We start from the raw sequence: 21,701 nt of genomic DNA, 5'->3' as shown, positions 1-21,701 counted from the left end.
AGGAGTAAGAGTGAGAAACACTCCTGGGTTGAGATAAGAACAGATTAATAATTGAAATAAAGTAAAATAGTAATGATAATAGTAACAGTATAATAATGATAATAATAATAATGATATATGAAGCAAGTGATGCACAATGCAGTTGCTCACCACCTGCCGACCAATAACCAGACAGCTCCCAAGCAGCGATCGCTGCTCCCCGGCCAACCCCCCCCAGTTTCTATACTGAGCATGATGTCATGTGGTATGGAATAGCCCTTTGGTCAGTTTGGATCAACTATTCTGGCTGTTCCCCCTCCCAGTTTCTTGTGCACCTGGCAGAGCATGGGAAGCTGAAAAGTCCTTGACTAGCATAAGCAGTACTCAGCAACAACTAAAAACATCAGCGTGTTATCAACATTCTTCTCCTACTAAATCCAAAACACAGCACTATGCCTGCTATTAGGAAGAAAATTAACTCTATCCCAGCTGAAACCAGGACACACAGTTTTGATCCTGCATTCAGGGTAGCTATTGCTGTCTTGGAACTCTTTCCTTATTTCCCCCCTTCTCAAAAAAACAACAAAAAAAATCAGCTGGCCTTTCAGTTACCAACAATAGTCTCTCCCTTCTTGCTGCTGCTCTCTACTTCCTCTCTTTCAGCATGCGATGTCAACTCTGGCTCTGTTTGGTGGTTCTGGTATGAACTCTGGTCTGGTGGTGTAACTCCCTTTTGTTTTCCAGTATGTGGCATAGATCCCAGTGTTGTTCCCAGTGTTGTTCCATTGGGCACTTGAAGAAAATATGGAGAGGAGGGCAGGCAAGGCGGCTGAGTGTAGGAAATCTGCTCTGTGAAGTACTGTCCTCCTGCTGTGCTAGAAAGTGGCATGCACGAGCGCAACTGATTTGAGACTGCAACTCCCTGCATGTAGAAATCATTCCAGGGGACAGCCTGATAGGCAGTGACACCTGTTGAGGAAAAAGCAAGCAAGAAAGGACAGAACAATGAAAATAAGGAAAGGAGGATTCAAAGCATGCGTATGTAACAATGTGCATGTTGTGCTTAAGAGAGCATGCTCAGTGCAAATACAGTATTACAGTTATGCCTTAATGGTTACTGTAATACAGCACACATCACACACATATGAAGGTTAACTTTGTTGTTTACATTGCAGGGTATTTATCCAGAACATAGTTATTAGGAGGAAAAACGTAAGAAGTACATAGCATTGTTATAATCTAAAAAACATGATGTCACTTCAGCAAAGATCCTGAGTGTATGTAATGATATTGGACATACACGCCCTCCCCCAATTTTTTTTCCTCCATTCCTATTTTCCAAGTTAGCTCTGCAGAGCATAAATGAAAGTGAAGATTAAGCATCCAGCTTATTAAAGCTGCAATACAGGAAGCAGGAATGTTTTTTAATTAATATCTATAATTCAACTAAACTGCTCACTTGCTTACATGCTGAAGTAAGAATTATGGGTGTCTATACTGACAGATTGACTCCCTCCCCGTTGCATTTCTGGAAGCCTAGGCCCTGGTCGTCCACACTGTGTAACAGCCATAGGACCCCTTCCTTGAACAGAAGTATGGAACAAGAGACCGTCAACTCTGCCTCTGTTCCTTCAACAATCCTCCAACTTTATCAGTCCCAACAAGGCTTGCACCTTTACACTTCCCTTTATGCTTGCATGACGTGCCCCAAGGCATGCAACACACACTGCTGGCATCATGCTATAAAAACTTTAGTTTGGTGTGCTGGGATACAGCCCTCTCATTACTTCTGGCACTTCAAACTGAAAAACCACAGAAAGTAATAATTAAGCCTTACAACCAGAGAGGAGAACCAGGCCAAGGGTGCTAGATAGCATGGGCACTGCCAACCTGTTCTGGAGAATGTTAGCCACGAACAGTGTGAACATGAGCCAGCTTGCACCCATCAGCCTATGAGTCAGACTTCTCTCCCTGACAAGGTCCACAAAAATGGTACAAAACCAGGAGCAGCATCTGTGGTCTGAAAACTCTATTCTCTTATGTGATAAGAACAGAGATGTGTTTTTTAGACTATGACCTTAATTCAACAAACCTGACAGTCCAAAGAATTAAACTGCAATAGTTTATCTTTTGGTTGTACTTGGGCTTGAACAACTTCAAAATACAAATCCCTGACACAAACCAAGAAGATTGACAATGCCATTTTTACCTAGTTACTTTTTAGAAAATTATGCTGAAGTGCTTTAATCTAAGTAGTGTTGCAAATTTACATCAGAGGAAGAAAAAGAAAGAAGCTATATCCATACTCTGTTGGTCTCTCACTCTAATTCTCTTCTTTTGCATTACCCTAAGACACATAACATTCTTTCAGAATGGTTTCTGCAGAAGCCCAGCAGAGTTAGAAGCCTGCTTTTCTTGCTGTCTCCAACTATTCCATTGGCTGTAGCACCTTTTTCACTTCACACCCTTGACCACCACCCACATACACTGAAGGCATGTTAGTTTGCACAACACCACACTCCTGAAAAAGAAAAGTTAGCTCTCCATTCCAAACCATTGCACTACCTGACATATTCACATAGTAACACTCTCTCTGACATGCAGCCTACGTAGTAACTTTCAATTCAGATTAATGGGTTAAATTAACTCATGGGTCAATTAAATTAACAATGGGTCAAATTAACTCAGCACTTTAAAAAACAGCATACAAGGAAATTACAAAAAAGATGGGCAGCATATATATATATGTATATTTGTGCTTGTATATGCACATTTCTTCTTTCTGTCCCAGTTACCAGTAAAACCACTGCTCACCCTGAATGTTTCAGGGTATGTAGTTACTCCAGAGGAGTGGGATGTCAGAAGATTTCAGAAATTTACCTGAGTTTTCACTTGGCTGCTGTAACAAGAGCTGTCCCCCCATGTGGTTTTGTACGTAGCCTTGCGTGGCTGCTGCTGCCCCATAGGTTACGACTCCAGTGTTGCCAGGTAAGGATAGGAAAGCTGTATGGGACTCAGCGGGTGGTGTAGGAGTGAGGCGGACACTGGAGAGCACATTGCTGGCCAGGTGACCTGGCAGATGGTGGAACTGGGAGAGCTGGTGCTGCTGGGGATATTGGGGCAGCTGGTAAATTCCAACCTGGCTGCTGTACTGACAGTACGTGGTCTCTAGGTTGCCTGCTGACTCTAGCTGCTCAGGGTAATCAGAGGAAACTGGTGAACTGAAACTGCAGAGATCAAGGAGGCAATTCAGAGATTAAAGTAGGGTCAACAGCTGCAGCAATGTGTACAATAAACAACTGGTTTATCTTCCCCTTGACAGCTGCTCCAACCCTGATCTGACTCCAACCCTTCCGTCCAAATGCCAGGCACAGGACAAGAGCAACAGAAACCACTTGAGCCAAGCGCTTTCACAGCAGGTTTCTTTAACAATGCGTGGTAGTAGGGATTACCTTTCCTTCAGTTCTTCCCACTCTCTGAATCACACCCATCCTCTCTCAATGATTCCTTTTCACTGTGCTTCTGAACCCCACTTCCACTTGACAGGCATGCAATTCTGAAAGCACTCTGACTGAAGGTATCACTTCTCTGATAGCAGATGCCCTGTCCTACTACGCACATTATACACTTCTCCGTGCTCCATTTAAAGGACATTCTCACTCCCACATCTAACTTCTCATTTATGCTCCCACCTATTTCCTTGTCCCATGTCCCACCTTCACCCTCCCAAGGCTTCTCCCAGGGTTCACTTTTTTCATCTCACTCAAAGACAATCTCATCTGTTCCTACCCTTGATTCTGGATGCTGTAAGTAAAGGCCTCCCTGCAGCCATTTTCCTGACTGGACAAGCTGCATTCACTGTTGGGAGTGTCCAGCATCAAGGGAACAATATGACTGTGGGTGTGGAATGACAGAGTGAGAGGTAGGCTGGCCCTGCGGATGGGTGGAGGGCTGGGAAGACTAGGGAAGCACTCCGTTCTGCTGGAACTGAAGTTGAGCTGCGGTAACATCTTTGTCTGAACTGCTTCACAAGATGCCACCATTCCTGCCACTGAAGAGACTGTGAATAAAAAGAGAGACTGTCATAGTATGCTGTCATACCGAAAATTAAAAGGAGCAAGCAGAGGGAATGACAAGAGCGGCAGAACAAAAAAAGCAAGATGCCAGTGAAAGAGTGGAGGTTAACTGATGGGAATAAAAAGTAAACAAGTACCAGCATTGCTGCTGGGAAGCAAAAGGGAGTAGTAGCAAGCTCTCTGGAACAGAGGATTATGTTTACTGGTTAAATAATATTACCTTCATGATTTCAGTCTCTGCATACTGGATTTATTCAGCTCTCAAGGCGGCAGCCAAATGAAGCAAAGTACTTCCTGGAAAAAAGCCAGGAACAATCCCCCAGCCATCTTCCATCTCTACCATCCTCTGGGAAGAGTGTGCTGCACAGATTACCCTTTTGAAAAATTTAACTGTGGTTTGAAAGAAACAAAAACGTGCCTTTAAAGATCCACTGTCTAGGCCATTTTTTAACCAAATTTTCATTCCTGGTTTGGCCTCTGATGAGTCATGCCAAAAAAAAAAAAAAAAAAAAAAGCAGAGATGTCAGCTGAAGGGCCTTGGGAAAAAGAAGCTGGGAGATGGAAAAGGAAACCAACACCATTTGGTTGCTAGAATCTTGTTTGGTGACCTGTCTCCTCAGTCACTGCTGGAAAAGGAGAGAGGAACAGTTTCCTACAGAACAGCCTCTGTGGAAAGAGGACAATATAGGAAATGAAAAGGTCAGAATCATGTATGCTGGTGATCCAGAGTACCAAGTATACACAGAAGTTCAAGATGCTTGCACATGGTGCAAGAGAACAAAATTCTCTTTTATTATGACAAACAGCAAATTATTTCTCTCTTGCAAACTGTAACCATCAGGTGTGCATGACACAATTTGAAATTATTTTTCAAGTCTAGGTAGGCTGAACCGGCACAAGGATGAGGCAGATAAGAGAACATATCACTGACTGTTCAGGTAAAGTTGGTCTACTCCCACACATCATAAAGTATCCAGGGAAAGCTAGGAGCATGGATAGTTTACAGCTGTACTTCACCCTTGCAGGCATCCAGTGTAACATCAAATGCACTCTACCAGGTGTGAATCAAAAGCCTTAAACATAAAACCTAAACATAAAGGTGCCACAGCAAACATTAGAGAATTTTGGTATGCATGCCCAGAGAGCTGATAAGGAGATTCCATTTCAACACCTTGCAGCACCATATCTCAGATTCCCCTGTGTGCTGTGCAATTGTGCCTATCATTACATCTTCCCACATTCAATTTTTTTCAACCTCTGCAACTGTGGAAAGAGGGAGTCCTGATGTTTCAATGAAAACTTGCATAGCCCCTATTTTGGGCTCATTTAGAAAACTAGAGCAAAATCTAGGATGGCATCTCTAAAGCATTCACATGCCCAGGCAATTCTCAGTGGTTTATTTTTTCTATTTGAACATACTACTTCTACATGTCAGGCAGCATCTGTGATGTACCTGTCACATTCCTGGGTTTTGACACAGCACAGATCTAGTCCCACATAAGAAAGCACTAGTCAAGACATTTAGTTTCCTCGCAAGTCAAAATGTCTTAGCCAGAAACAAAGCTGAAGATCTCTTCTGATCTTTTAATACCTTCATTTGCACTGGTTCTCCTAACCATTCTGTCCCAGAATGTAGCAGTTCACACAAACATTATGAAACAGCAGCCATGTGGGGCACAACTTACCTGAAAAACAGTCTACATTCTGATAAAGCTTCAGCTCAATAATGACAGTAGGATTAGCTATTCTGCAGATGGCTTTAGTCTTGCTAAGGATGAATACAAGCAGTGTTAACAACAAAGCCCAGGAAATCACTTCTAAACCCACTTTCACACCTACTAAGAATTGAGTTCTGTTTTCTGAAATATTTGCAACACTTAGAATCATAGAATGCTTTGGGTTGGAAGGGACCTTTAGAGGTCATCTAGCCCAACCCCCCCGCACTGAGCAGGGACAGCTTCAACTAGATAAGGTTGCTCAGAGCCCTGTCCAACCTGACCTGGAATGTTTCCAGGGATGGGGCCTCCACTGCCTCTCTGGGCAACCTGTTCCAGTGCTTCACCACCCTCATTGTAAAAAATTTCTTCCTTGTATCTAGTCTAAATCTATTCTTCTTTAGTTTAAAACCATTATTCCTTGACCTGTCACAACAGGCCTTGCTAAAAAGATTGTCCCCATCCTTCCTATAGGCCCCCTTTAAGTACTGAAAGGCTGCAATAAGGTGTCCCCGCAGCCTTCTCTTCTCCAGGCTGAACAACCCCAACTCCCTCAGCCTGGCCTTGTAGGAGAGGTGCTCCAGCCCTCGGATCATTTTTGTGGCCCTCCTCTGGACCCTCTCCAGCAGGTCCATGTCCTTCTTGTGCTGAGGGCTCCAGAGCTGGACGCAGTACTGCAGGTGAGGTCTCACCAGAGCAGAGCAGAGGGGCAGAATCACCTCCCTCGACCTGCTGGCCACACTTCTTTTGATGCAACTTAGTGCAGAAAATCTTAGGGGATCATGGCAACAGGACCCACAGGCAATGAGATCATGAATACAGCACACTCGGCCTCCAAAGAGTTGGTTCAGCCTTTTCTAAGATTTCCTCTATTTCTTAGTCCTTTCAAAGAAAGACACTGAATTTCTATCTTCTGAATAAAGCTACAAATGCAGTAAGAATAAACAATTCCTAAAGAAGTAATATCTGCTAAATCTGATACTATATTTATAGAAGATTACAGCATCTTGTTCAATGACGAATTCTGATCACTGGCTTGAGATAATACTTACATTTTACAATTCTGTTGCTTTTCCTGATATTGATGTAGAAATAAGATATCCTCAGAAGGCTTTCCAGTGAACACGGGAATGTAACAGTAGGATTTTTTGTTTATCACTTCCACTATTTCTGGGTTTTCAGTCCATAAGACAACCTTGGGAATTTTTGGAGAGCAATTTAATAATTTGCAGCTTCAGATCTCTGAACCGGTCCTGGCCCTGGCGCTACACTTGTTTTAACTCAAGAATAGTTATTCTAAGTCTTCAGCTACACAGCTGTCTTCTCCCTAATGTAGCTGCTGCTTCCTCAACATCCTAGCAGAGTTGAGACCCATTCTTTAATGCAAATAGCTTCCAGTGAATAGGACAGTCTTAAATTAACAAAAATGGATGTGTATATTTCTGTCGGGATGACTGTGATTTCAGTCTTGAAGGAGACTGAGGCCTATTCTGGAGAGGTGCCCATGAACTTACAACAGGGCATGGTTTCAACTGTGGTTTCAACTGTGAAAACATGGGTTTCAAATGTTCTGGGAAGCTGCTTTCACTGTTGTTAACAGACCAGATAACATGCACAAGATTTGTTACCCGAGTGACACCTATTTGCATTGGAGCCCTTCGTTTTGACATCAGCCATTACATGACTTTCTTAGTCAAGCACTTATTATGTTGACTCCAAAAGGCCTTGGCATGAGACGCCTGCAATGATTCAGGCGGTAACTATGCAGCTGCTTGCAGACTGTTTGGAAGGCCGGAGACCATGATTATAACTGTTTAACAAGCCCAGTGTTGGGCACAATGCAGCTGATGTTGTTTACAGGCTGAGCAATCAGTCTAACCTCAGATGGTCTACTTGCTAGTGCTGCTTTCTCAAGCATCAAATCAAGAGCTCAGCAAAAGGCTCTATAACTATGAGTCTCTATGTCATACACTATCTGATCTAGTTTCTTTTAACGAAACATGCCTGTGTAATTGCAGGATTTACTGGAACACTAAGGGCCACACAAAGCTTTTCACAGATACATCCTCTTCTTGAAATTATGAGAAAACACATCTCTCTTGTAAATGACATTTTGAAAGTAGATAAAATATTCACCAAACTTCAGAGCAACGGCATTCTTCATTTAATGGACTGAAGATCAGTAAACCAACTTCAGTCTCTAACTGCATTGCTTTGTGAAGTGTGTCAGTCTGATCCGCTTCTGGATTTTCAGTAGGCCAGAACCTACCATTTGTTTAAAGGTATGACTCTTGCTTGCCATGTCAGCTACACATCATCAGCTTTGAAGTAATTTGTTCGAAACCCAGAATCCTATAAGTGAAATCATTAGAGCCTGTTGTTTATTTACCATTCTTTGACAGGTTGTGTCCAATGTCATCCAGTTGCTCCCAAGACTTCCATTACAATCCCATCTCTGCCACTGAATAATTCTCTTGCTATCTGCATAAGCCATACCAGCATAGGCTGGGCTCCTGACATGTGTCCTCTGCAAGACAGCCACATGAAACAAAGTATTTCCTGCAAAAGCACCAGTGGGGCAGAAAAATCTCCTCCCACAAACCAGAAGTGTAGAAAGTAACTTTTATTTCTAAAGGGTCAACTCTAAAGAAAACATAAGCCAATGTTTTATGTCAATGAATCACAGATATGTATCTGTAAGAAATCTTAGACAAACAAGAAAAACTTCAAATAACTGCAAATGTCAAAAAAACCCGCCATTAATTTAAAGCAAGCTATCTGTCTAGCAAAAGTAGTAAGAAAACAATTCTAAGATCAAAGCGAGCTCAAGACTGAATTTTTGAAGCACAAAAGGCTCTTATGGCAAGTAGTGTGGCTAATACCAAAACCAGAAGCCATAACTGCCAGCAAGGTTACATCTCAAATACAACTTGCTGGCATTTTTAATCAGCTGCTTTGGAGAACTGTACAAAACAGTGGGATGCAAAAAGAAAAAAAACAAACCACAAACCAACAGACAGTCAGAACTACTGGCTAGAGCAAGTAAAAACAATGGCAAAGGCGGCACTGAACACTCTCCAAAGGTGTCAGGTAACAGATCGTACTGTTCTCATGCACTTAAGTCATTTGCTTGTCCTGCTGGAAGTGGTTAAACACACTGCTAACAAGGAAAGCACCTGGAATAGCCACACAATTAGGCCACAATCTCTGGGTACAAGTGCACAGGTCACAGATTATTTTGCTGAAACCCATCATAAGCTGTTTCCACAAGGACCACTTTTACTAAGCAATTGGTTTTGCCTTATAAATTTATGACCTTTTTATTCATTTGTTCCTTCTTTTATTTTGCTTCCGCTACTTTCGATTTTATCCTATCCAGGTTTTATGTCCTTAATTTTCTGAGATATTCTAATAAAGAAAACCGGTGGACCCTGGATGGCCCTATTTATTGATAAGCTTTTTTTCTGAACAAGGAGGCTGAATGAATTTGAAAGTCACACTTTCATTTTTCTTCTTTTTCTGCTTTCATTCTTAAATAGAAAAGTCTGCCTACGCAATGCTAAACAACAAAAAAAAAAAAAAAAAAGCAAGTTTCATTCCCCATGGCAGTGTTATCCCGCATCTAGTAAGGCAAAACTGTGACTGAAGTTCTTCCTGCGACTGTGCCATGCAGATCTCTCTCCCATGAGGACTCACACCTCAAGCCTAGGACTACACCTAGTAACAGTCTTTTCCCTCAGAGGGAGCACTAACTTAGGTCTCTACTCTGTCCAGGCATCAATTTTCCCATGACTTGTAGGAATGTAATTTTTTAAGACTTCCACCTTCTGTCAAATTTTATTAAACAAATTTGGAGGGCAGGGTGGGTTTCATAAACAAAGAGAGCACGTGGCTCATTACACACACCATATTCCTCCCTTCCCTCAGGAAACCAGGTAAAAACCAATCATCAAACATCACGGTTTGTGTGAGTTAGCAAAGCATGCCTCTTCTCTGCAGAGTGATTTACAAAAGATACTTTTTTTTCCAAACAGATCTGTGTCTGGAAAGTATTTACCAGCCTTAGATGACACAGATTTCATTACTTCTTGCCCAGCATGATTTAAAGAGAATGAGGGGAAACTTGTTCCCTCACATAGATGTAGCAGAATGAAGTACATTCTCATCTTCACACATCCTTAACGCTGAAGATACAGGGATTTCAGACAAGCAAAGGAAGCATGTGTTTCATAAAAGCTAGATGCATACACAGTAAATGCAACAGGTGGCAGTCAGCACCAAGTTCAAAGGATTCAAGCAGTAAAAACCCAGCTATCTTTTATCACTCATTTTCTCACATGCGCAGTCCACTCTCAGGGACATTCACTTGCCCTTTTTCTTCCTTACACATTGTACAAAGAAATCAGAGAGCACATTTCCTTCCTATCAGGAAGATTGATTGTGTTTTCCACATGGAGAATTGCATCCCAGTGTGCAGATTCCCCAGAAAGAAATTGCTCAATACAGACAGATGACAAGATCACATCCCTGATGAAACTTTATTTCTCTAACAAATATATTATCTCTTGACTAGATAGCATGCCTGCAGATGTACTTTAGGAACCAGGAGAGTTCTGAATACAAGTGTAAAAATATGAGGATGTTTGGTTTGTTTCTTTTAAATGAATCATTTTGCAAAATATTGGTCTTTATCTAATTAAATACAGGACTCGGACTGCACCACTTCATCATTCTGTGAAACAGTGAATTATTCAAACACTTTGACCATATTCATTCTACTGGAAGTGGAAAAACTGGAATTAACTGAACTACAGTCATGTTGGTTAAACAGCTCATAGAATTGACTAAAGTAGTCCTTGCCTTGAGACTATGACAGGCACATTCAAATGGCAGAAGTGCTAAATTACGGTATCAAGAAAGTATCTCAATTAAATACTTTTCTTAAATACATATCTATTTATTAGCATTCTAAGCTTACGGATACAATCTTATAATTGCTTTCTATAGTACCAAAATACTTTTAAGGTATCAGCACTACTAAAAATACATTAAAGTCTTCAGGCCATTATTAGAAAATGATTTGCACAGAACTGCCCTTAATACTGATAACCCTGTATATTTAGAATACAATGAGGAAGCAGAAATGATGGCATGAAGTTCAAAAGAATGAATTACACAGGGAAGCTGGAAAATACACACAACTGTACCACATGTCAGCACATCTATTGCTTGGGATATCCGTCCCTAAGGAAGTGGTGAAGTCCTCATCACTTTGGAAATATTTTCAAGTCGTGCCAACTTGGAAACGTAAAAATGTATAGGAAATGCTTTAGGGAACATTCCTGACTCTTGGGAACGCTCTGATACTCCACACCTGAATACACAACTGAACAAATCCTCTCTTTTTGGTTGCCAGGTAGAAAACTGGTCCAACAGCACACCCCATCGACTTTCAACAACACTGCAGCAGCAATTAAATTAAGCTACATGCTTAAGAACTCAGCTAGTCTCACTCCCTCAAGGTCTTGCACAAAATGGAAAATTACACTGGCCGGAGAAGTCAAGGAACCTCCTTTGCAGATTTAAAGGTATGGAGTACCTGAGGGAGGCTCTACAACCCCAATAGTTTATACAGTGCACCTTCCTCACACAGCTCATTTGACTACACGTTGTAGCTAGAACGTTACAGTCTAAACCAGAATATGAGATGTGTGTATCTGCCATGAAGAGCATAATAACCAGAATAATACTTTCATCATCATTCAGAGAAGCAGTACCAGTGTCAAACAGCTATTATGGAAGAATGCCCCAATCACATATACTTATGAAGTCATATTCAGAATTCCTTGCTGGCTTGTGCCAGGACATGAATAAGGACTGCAAATTTGGCTCTAGTGTTAGCACAGAGGCACCACCATGCTGGTACATACTTGATTAGCAGAGAGCTGTTAAACCTGGTGTCACTTTTTGGACTGATGGCATAGGACTCTCAAATGACCTTCCCTAAAGTGTTTGGGAACCTACCAGCACCACCAGCTAATGCTGCAGCTATGCAAAATACTTGCGCTGATAGGGATCTCACCTGAGGAGGAGGCAAGCGGTGCAGGATGTCCACTGAGCAGGCTAGAGTAGTTCCCAGCTGTAGTGTCTACACCCAGTGTGGCAGACTGGTCATGAGCAATGTCAGGCAATGGAGGCATGGGCAGAAGAGGTGCCCTGGAGGTACATACAAAGGGTATGAGCATGGACCAGAAACAAGACATTACAACAAAGTATACACTCTTCTAACTATGCTACAATGGGCAAATCCTACATCACTAGCAGGTGGAAAGGGAAAGTACTTGCTCACTTATAAGCGCAAGGAGAAACAGTGCAAGGGACACTGTATCAACAGTATTTGGGGAAGCAGCCCCAGGTCACTAGCGTGGAAAGGACAGGCAGCAGGGACAGTGCAATGAAATCAGTCAGGTGGTCTCCAATCTTTCACTTAATTTTTCTCTTCTCATTCTGTTTTCTTCACATGAAGACTCTCGCTCCAGATTGTCATAAATATCTCTCTGTGGACACTAACTTCCTCCCTCCCGCACTCACCCACCCACTCCCCCTTGCAAGACCATCTATCCTCTCACATACTCCCTTCCCCCACCCCCCAATAAATGTCCCCTGCTCACCTATGAAAGGCACTAGCTTGCATTTCTTCAAAGAAGCCCATGACTTTGTAAGACTGATCTAAGCAAGCAGCATTTCCATCGCCAAGTGAAAATCCATGGAAATGGAAAGCAATTGTGGACTGGGATAAGAAAATTCCCAAGTGCACACAAAGCACCTGGCCAACACATTCACAGAAACTAAAAATGAAGGGGTGATTCCACAGACCTTTCTATCTCATCCCTTGCTCTCTACCTGACTTCAGCCCGAGCAATTTCAACAGTTTTATTTCAAAACAGTGCTACAGGTTAATCAAAAGTGCTTTTAAGAGGGTCTACTACAATTTGCCCAGAAATCTGACAGGCTACTGAGGTCCCACTCAATGGCCAGCTCTCCATAGCTTAACTGTAAAGGGGAAATGGCAAAGGAAAATATTTAATTCATTAGATATCTATTGTGGAGAAATAAGAAAACAGAGTAAGTCCCTCACCCATAACCATCTGACCCAAAGGGGACTGACAGAGCTGATGATGTTGGATACTTTTTGTTGCCTTTTACACTCAACTTCTCTGATTTCCGCCACTTTGCCCTGCGATTCTGAAACCAGACCTGATAAATGGAAAGAAAGGATGCATTCAGAGAGGAAACCATCTACACGTGGGGACACAGGCAATGAATCAGCAATGACTGCCTCTACTCATCACCAGGTGAGGCCAGAAACCTTTCTTCCAGAGAAAGGAACCTCAAGAAAACTTTCTTCCAGAGAATCTGCAAGATTCATTGCAAACAGAAAGAGAAGAATGACAGCAGAAAGATACCCCCAAACACCAGTTTCCTTTGTTGCCCATGATCTTCAAGATAAAAGAGATTAACTCCAATCTCCTTAGCCTCTTCTACCTACCCATTACGTGTCTCATCTTAGGAAACAGGAAGAGACGGAGTACACAACCGCAGACTCCACTGCCATTTTGGGTGGTGTAGTTGGTTGTGCAATGTCCATCACTTTTCTTGTCACCAGTGGCAGGTGCAGTCTCTATCCCGTTACTCATGAGCTCCTCTCTCCTTCCTACTCAAGCTCCTCATCCCTGCCCCAGTCCCTCTCCACCAATTTTCTGCACAGAACCCACAGTCAGCACTCCCACCCACACAGGCGTTACCATGATACGCTGTGGTGTTACACCAACCACAGCCGCGATCTCCCTCCTCTTCTCATTGTCAGGGTAGTGGTCTTCCTGAAACATCTTCTCCAACTCTTCTAGCTGCTCTAGAAATGATGCATTGTTGAAAGAGAGAGAGATGGGGAGTATATGATAAGAAAACAAACCAAAAAAACCCCCAAATAAACAAGATGGGAAAAACAGAACTTTTTTTTTACTATACTTAGAAATACATGAAAAACATAACTGATTTTTTTAAAAAGTAAACCACAAAAATAAACAAAAATCTTCTTCCACAGTAAGAAAAAGAGCATCGCTAGCAATGCTTCAAACATAAGGCACTCAGCAACCTTTGTTTGAAGAAGTCTTCACACATAGTGTAGAATGCATTGCAATACCAGTTAGGGCAGTTCAGCACCTCTATGCTGTGCCTTCAGTATGGTGAAGGAAACATCAGTGCCATTGGCACTACAAGTGTCACTGTCTGCCAGTGGGTTCCCTGGTATCTACCTGCACTATAGAAGGTGCGTGACTTCTTCCTGACCGGTGGTAGAATTTCTGGATTCTCAAGTAACTCTTTTTTTCCCTTGGTCCCATCATGGCTACTTCTGGATTCCAGAACTGAAGACACCTTGTAGGATTGCTGAGCTGCAGCATTGGCTGAAGCGCATTTGGATGATCGGCGAGTAGCTGGGCCACACATATGCTGCCTGCAGAGGTCTCCAGGGATTCTACTAGATGCTTTCTCAGCACACATTTCACTTCTGTTGTTACTTTTTTTCTTCTTTGCCTCCTTTTCAATCCCATCAGAGTAATAGCTCTCACACTGTTCATGTGACCCTGACTGACCTGTGGGCTCCTGTGCAAATTCAACCACAGAAAGTGGGGGTACAGCCCTCACGTCACTGAGGAAATTTGACAGCCGCCCACACACTGAGGCAAGGTCGAGCTGGCCATCAAGGGCCGCTGAGTCATGGGAAGTTGACCCAGTTGCCTGCAGGGTGCAGTATCTTCCATCTTCCTCCACCTTCTTTACAGGGCTGATCCTATCTTCTGTTCCCAAGGTATCCTCAACTTCTTCCGTTCTAGCTGTGCTTTGGAATGCAGATAGCACGCTGCTCCCTGTACCGTGCCCACCAACAGCATCAGCATCTACCACAAAGTGCTCAGTATTCAGTGATGTGCCCTCCTCCTTGTCCTCGCACTCTACAGGGAAAAAATGAAAAACAACACCCCCCACCCCACCCCACATGCACATTGTCTAAGCCAGATGTGCCTGGATGGCATGAGAAAAAAGGTGTGCCTGGATAGGAAGTTTCAGTTATGGGAGAAGGAAAACACTACGCAATGAAACCCAACAGTGAAAAGAACTAGGGATCTCAAAATAAAGACTGTCACCAGGACAGAGTGCTGCTAGGAAGGCAACAGCAAAGAATGTGATATGGTCAAGATGAAGATATTCAAACATCTGAGATAAGAAAAACCTCATTTTGAGAGTGAAGATGTCTGCAAAACCAGCCAACTGTAAACTACAGGAAGAATTAATTCCAGATACAGAGAATAAAGGGAAGATTGCATATTACAAATACAGTAGTGGAAAAACAGCACTGGGGATAACAGAGGTCTTTGGAATAAGGAACAGGACAAAAATCAATGACTTACCAAGACACTGTCACCTTATTAAAATGAGCAAAAGAAAAACAGAAGCAAAATTCTGGTCTACTGTGTCAGCAGTGATTATCTGACAAACGACATCACTTTTTGATTTATAGAGGTTTCTATCATATTCAAGCTGACCAAGCAAAAAAACAATTAACTGTACAAACTTCTAGTAACTGCCTTAAATTAGTTTTCTGCAGCTTCAGCCACAATGCTTACAAATAACAGACTTAACAAGATAGGTAAAAATAGGTGAAGAAGTCTGACCAAGTTTAACAAAAAGCACAAACTGCATTACAGTAAGAGAGGCTGAATAGTAGAAGACAGGTCAGAAAGAACACAGCAAGAGAAATAATTAAAATAGGCAACAGAATAATAAAGAAGCATTATACTTTCCCAGCTGGCATAGATATTTCCAAAAGAAGAAAACCCACTGATTGTCTCAGAATGTGTGAGTCTGTGTGATTTCTGCTACTTAAAAAAAAAAGTTACTATTTCTTAAGAATAGACCAAAACCATATAGCTGCCTCTGTCTAGGAAGAGGAAAGTTTGAGCAGATTGTTGGCAGCATTTCAGTTGTATGTGCCTACAGAGAAATGCGGTGGTTTAATTTGGCAGGAAAATGATCTAAAATAATTTCATTTCACTCTGTCCTGTTTTTGATATATATGAGTGCAATGCCAAAATAAAGGACTTGCTTTCTGCCTCAATGTTTCTTTCTTACACAATTGTTAATCAAGGAGGAACCCCACACCACCAGTCAGATGCAGGAATCTTCATGGAAGTACAAGGGGACACCAGGCTGCTTCCAAGACCTTCTAATTTGCTTTTTACAGGATTAAGAGAACTGAATTACTTGCAGGGGAAGGAGACAGAAGCAGGAAACTATGCAACTATAATAATTTGATCTTGTTAAGCAGCGACAGTTTCCACTGCTATTAAATGAGATGAAATAGCCTGATAGGAGGGGTCAAGAATTGAGCAAGGCAGAAGCTGGCTGTTTTCTGTATAATTCCTTTTTCTACCAACCCCCTCACTGCCTCTCAGCTTGTCTCATGCATTATGTGAAAAAGCTAATATTTTCACACGTCATCCATTCTGTCACTCACTCTCTGCCTCAAATCAGGAATAGCATTTTCAGCTTAGTGCTTTGATTAGAGAAGGCTTTTTACTTATTTTTATGTAAACACCAGTATGTGCTTACATCACAAAATACCTTTCAAAGTCTTGTGTCATCTGCAGCAGAGAAAGAGATTGACACCTGAGAGTTTTAGATCATCTACAGGAGTATTCCTCCAAGAGAAAGTAAATTGCTGTCTCTATTTCTAAAACATAGAGCAAAGGCCTGGCAACAACTTGGGATTGCCAAAGAAAAGACCTGAAATGAAAATAAAGATGGAGAGAAAGACAGGCCTTCATGGCAACAAATAGGGAGTTATCAAACCACTCCTTTCTCCCATCATTCGTATGACAAGACACCAGTCTGAACATCACTTTGTCCCACTTTTAGATAAACATAACCTTAAGTAGAAGGGATTTTAACTGACTAGGAACATCATACATATAGAGTCTGGAACGCCTGAGCTGCTGAAGGTGCATGAGCAGGAAGCAAAGTCCTCTTTTTCTTCTCACAACCACCTCCTTAGACGTTCCTTGGAACCAGGTAACCACTTGCACAGCGACACCAAGAATTTTAAGGTTGTTTTGGAGCATTTGGTACAAAGCAAACGAACACACGCACAGGGAGAAACATCAACTTCACAAGTCCACTCGCGCAACCTCAGACAAGGAGGAGGAAAAGCAGACAGTGGGTGAAGGCGCCAAGTGCCAGCAGCCTAGAAACCCAGAGGCAGCAGGAATGCCTCGGCATGATACAAAGAGAAGACCGCCTGCCCCCGACCCTCACGCCGGCTTGCCAGGCGTTTTTAGGAGCCAGGTGACACGAGGGCCACGCAGGCACCGGACCGGGCCCAGCAGCAGCCCATTGCCCCAAATCCCCCAAGGCGCTCCGCGCAAAATGGCGGCTTTCCCTGCAGGGCCAGGGGACCGCGGGGCCGCCTGCTCAAGGCGACGAGGGGAGGCAGGGGCTAATGGCTGCCGGCCCTCACCGCCACAGGTAACAGCCTGGCGGAGGCGACAGGGTCGTTATCCTTCACCCGGGCTGCTCATTAGGCTCATTGCCGGGTGCCTCCCCACGGTCATTAATGAGAGCCGGCGCCCCTGCCCCGCGGCCCGGCCCTTACCCAGCCCTTTGGGCGCCCGCTCCTCCTCCGCGCCCGCCCCGTCCATGCCGGCTCGGCGGCGGCGGCGGCGCGTCCGGCCCGGTTAATGCCCCGCCCGGCGGCGAGCCCCGCACGGACTGCGGCCGCCGGCCACGGCCAGCTCATCAAGGCCACCTGGGCGGCCAGCGACCCTCAGGGGAGAGCGGGGCCGCGGCTACCCGGCCAACCTACCTCAGCCGCCCGGGCCGGCGGCGAGCGGCAGGGGCGGGCTCCCCCTCCAGCAGCAGCAGCGGGGCCGCAGCCCCCACCGCCGGGGCGGGGTCGGGCCGGGGGGCTCTCGCCGCCCGCCTTCCTTCTGCCCCCCTCAGGGCGTCCCGGCCGGGGGAGCCCCCTCCCGCGGGCCGCCGTGCGGGGAGGGGACCGCCCGCCCTCGCAGCCTGCGTGCGGGGCCCCGGGAGCCGCTCTCCCAGGGCGGGGGAGGAAACCCGGCTCCTGCACGCCGGGCACAGAAATGTTTCTGGCACGGCTGAGGGCGCCTCAAAGACCGCGCTCCGTGAGCTCCCGTGAGGAGCGGGCTTAAATACCGCTAATAGCACGCCTTGGAAACCCAGATGTTACAAAATTGGGTCATGTAATATGAATGAGGTGAACCTCATTATCTTTCCGTGTGGGCTGGCGGGAAGACGGATTCATTTTTTCACGTGCTCCGGCTGCCGTTGTTTAAGCAGCGCTTCTGATTCTCCATAAACTACTGGTTGCAAGAAATAAATGGCACTTCTTGACTTCTAGGCGCTATAATTTTGCGTCCTTTCACTACTTAACAACTCTTAGAAAAAACAAGGCTCCTAACAGAGTGGTAGCAGGAAGTCAGTGATCTCACGCTGCTGCAAGTGTTGTCATCTGCTCCGGTAACATTGAAACCAGCTTTGTGCGCTCCTAGGTGTCTACGGGAGATGAAGGGCAGGAGTGAACTGAGCCTGTCTTTTCTGACTTCCTTCTTCCCGCATGCAGCTGATGGAGAGACCTGGGTCGCGATGGATCCAGAAACCAAGCCCTCTGCTGTTGCGTCCTGTGTACGGCTTTCCTAACCACCAAGTGAAGCGCAGCCGGCTGTAAACACAACTTGCATGTCTGCAAGTAGCAAAGACAGTGCTTACTTGAAAAATGTGATTTGCTTAATTGTATTCTGCTGCACCAAGACAGAATATCCTTCATCCTCATCTTCGTTATTGGCTCAGTATCTCATTGCTGGCAGGGCACCATTCTCCTACTGTGCACTTCCCCATACACCCCATCTTTGTTTCAAGGTTTGCTCTAGCATCAAAGGTCCCGCTTCTGCAGATGCTTTCACCTGAGAGTAGTTTCATTATGTTAACTTTGAGTGTAACCTGAAACATGTGCCAGCATTTTGGAGACAGTATAATTAGTCTAATGGTGCACCTGGCTCAGCCATCAAATGCAAGACATGCTGGCTGGAATGTTATTGCAGCTAAAATGGCATTTAATTTGTAGCAGCATTCAGGTGACAAAACACAACTCTGATATTGGAGAGGATGGGACCTCTTCAATATTAGATAAAAGTGCAAAGATAAATCACTAACTGCTTTAGAGGCTCTTGTTTCTGAGCAAGGTTGTGTTTATTTACTGAACTCTGGTCCTAATGTCAGCTTTTTCGAGTATTGTGAAAGGGAATAAGAACTGTGGAGAATGCTTTCATTTATTTTCCTTTAGGAGGGACCAACATAGGTCTCAAGGGCTGTGAGGTTTTTTTTTTTTTAGCACCACATATATATTTTGTACTTTTTTGTACAAAAAAATGACAGTCATGACATTTGATTTTCAGACATAAACCACAAATTTCTCAGATTCTCAACAAAACTTTTAAAATGTAGTTCATGCTTGTATTTCATTGCTGTTCTTACCACGAAAGGAAATGAGTGTAACTGCCCTCTAAAGATTGTCTTTAATTTTTTTTCCATATAGAAATACTTAATTTCTTTTGTCCAGATATGCTATATATCAGCCTCCACGGGTTCCTGTGGAAGATGCTGTTTTCTTCATGCTTCAATTTACAGCCAGCTGTTTAACATATACTGGCATCTCTCATACAGTGTTCCTAGGCTGTGGACCTTCCTTGGGGTTCTTACTGGAAAAGTATAGGGATTTGACTGACAAACTCTACACCTCTATTTCTGTTTAATACTGATTTTCTGGGAAATCAGGTTACCCATATCAGATAATGTAGGGAGAGATCCTGACTCATAATTAAGACTGTAATAGGACGCAGCAGATACTCTGTCAACTTGATTCCTGCTTCCTGAATGTGCAGTTGTAAGTGATACTGTACTAGTTTGATTAAGTTTGTACAAACCAAGGAGATGTTAATCAGTTTCAAAAAGCATGAAGCAAATCAGTGCAGGTTTGTTTATGGATTTTGGTGGCAGGATGATGCTGGGGCTAGAAGTTTAAATAAATAGTGAGAAGTTGAGGCCTATCTGAAATGTAAGAAATCAAAGTAAACCAGGGTATAAGCACTTATTCTTAGAAGCATAAGCTGACCTGTAAATGTTCCTAAACATACAAAAATCTGACAACAGGAAATAAAGGCTGTACGTGTGACAGGGAGAAGTTAACCTTTGATCCAACTAGTTAAATAGTATAGAAGTCCTGTCAGTCACAACAGCGGCCTTGAAGTTTCCTATCTCAAGAATTTTAACAAGAACATATGGAATTTAACATATGGAATTTAACATACCTTGGGAGGCTCTAATGAACAACATGCTTGCTTGTTTTTGAGAGTGGAAGTTGAAAGAGCAAAGAATTCTTGACTTTTAAAATGTTTAACAGATGACTTCTGATTTAGAATGGCAGTATCTGTGGCCTGCCTCCTCATGATACCAGTAGCAAAAGATGAAGTTGACACAGATACAGGATGCCTCAGACTGCCTGCATAAGACAACCTTATATGGGCACATACCGAATTGATCCTGTGGCAGCATTCTGTGTCCTGGTTGAGATGCTGGTGATCCTGATGACTTATGTATTGCATAAATTCATGACAGCTGGGACAAGCAGGTATTTTGAATCTCTGGACATTCACGGGTCTCCTTGAGGCTTATAACTCTTCTTATGTCACTTATTTTAGTTTGAGGTAGGGCTTTGCTTTTGTTCTTAGCTAGGGACCAGCTTCAGTTCTAGGGAAAGAAAGTGGAGGCAGATTGTAGTCTGGACCATAGACCATTTAAAAGACAATCAAGTAATTGCATCCTATAATGCTGGTGTAGTGGACTGGACTCCCATCTTCTGTAGGTCATGCCTTTAGCTTACCTTGATACACTGATGACTAACACCACTATGGAATCTGCAGCAGCAGTTGCTTCAGGGCTGGTGATAACGCTCTGAAGAATCTTAAGGTATGGCTGGTAAAGCAAGCTTTCTTCACTGCCTCTGCCAAATATAGCTATTTGTACTTAATATTCACTTAGAAAGGAGAGTTATATGGAAAAAATAATGAAAAATACTGAATATATATTCAGTAAATACTGAATTACTTATATTTGAGATGAAAACCTAAGTAACAAGGAAAGCATAAAGTTGTTTAACTGGAGAAGTGCATGAGTTTATTAGGACTAAAAGCAACTTTTTTTTTTAAATCCAGCTAAAATTACTGATATAAATAGGCTGTAATAAGCTATACTAGATACAACATAAATGGGAATTAAAGGCAGAATGTTACAGAGACAGAAAGCTGGAGATACGAAGATAACTAATTCTTCAAATATATTAAATGCAAGAAGGCTACACGTTGCTTTCTTTGGTGTATTGATTCTTATACTTGATCTTGCATTGACTGAACGCAAACATTTTAACACAGAAACAGTATTTTACAGTTGAAGGCATGTCCTCAAATAGACAGGTTCTGCACAAAAGCAGGACTGCATGTAAACTGGACTTAAAACCAGAGAGTTCTAAAAAAGAACAAAGTCCCTGGTACATATTTTGACTTTATCTACAGTGGCTAAATATCTCAGTGTTTTCTATAAGTGTGCAAAATGGTGCATGCAATACCACGTCAGCTATCAGATTAAGAGCAGCAGGAAAGTGCCACTTCATTGCATATGCCTAGTCATGGTTATTTTGTACAGGGCATGTACCAACACGTAATAAAAATCCTTGTCAAAAGTCACTGTTCTACTTCGAGTGGGAGGCAGAGTAAAAAAGGGTCATTTCAGATGGCTTACTGGG

The 21,701-nt window shown here is 43.2% G+C and overlaps 1 protein-coding gene across 1 annotated transcript; it reads right to left on the bottom strand.

Annotated features, from left to right (window-relative positions):
* Positions 1-583: 583 nt before the first annotated feature.
* On the bottom strand, positions 584-17,523 carry NOBOX (NOBOX oogenesis homeobox). The gene is made up of 8 exons (XM_075707770.1): positions 17,478-17,523; positions 14,086-14,781; positions 13,576-13,682; positions 12,909-13,027; positions 11,853-11,986; positions 3,769-4,039; positions 2,860-3,206; positions 584-948 (listed from the first exon to the last, which is right to left on the bottom strand). Exons 1-8 carry the CDS (start codon positions 17,521-17,523, stop codon positions 584-586), a joined length of 2,085 nt encoding a protein of 694 aa, XP_075563885.1.
* Positions 17,524-21,701: the final 4,178 nt, after the last annotated feature.

This window comes from Pelecanus crispus, chromosome 1, assembly GCF_030463565.1.
Source record: "Pelecanus crispus isolate bPelCri1 chromosome 1, bPelCri1.pri, whole genome shotgun sequence".
Classification (NCBI taxonomy): Eukaryota; Metazoa; Chordata; class Aves; order Pelecaniformes; family Pelecanidae; genus Pelecanus; species Pelecanus crispus.
Note: the sequence above shows the minus strand (reverse complement) of the source record. Positions and strands in the feature narration are given on the sequence as shown.

What these genes read in the sequence shown, in the direction of transcription:
- NOBOX (XM_075707770.1), bottom strand. Translation starts at nt 17,523, where the DNA reads ATGGACGGGGCGGGCGCGGAGGAGGAGCGGGCGCCCAAAGGGCTGG. An exon ending in ACGCACCTTCTATAGTGCAG is followed by an intron (nt 13,683 to 14,085) that starts GTAGATACCAGG and finishes CATCATTTCTAG; the next exon opens with AGCAGCTAGAAGAGTTGGAG. An exon ending in ACCGCTTGCCTCCTCCTCAG is followed by an intron (nt 4,040 to 11,852) that starts GTGAGATCCCTA and finishes TTTTATTCACAG; the next exon opens with TCTCTTCAGTGGCAGGAATG.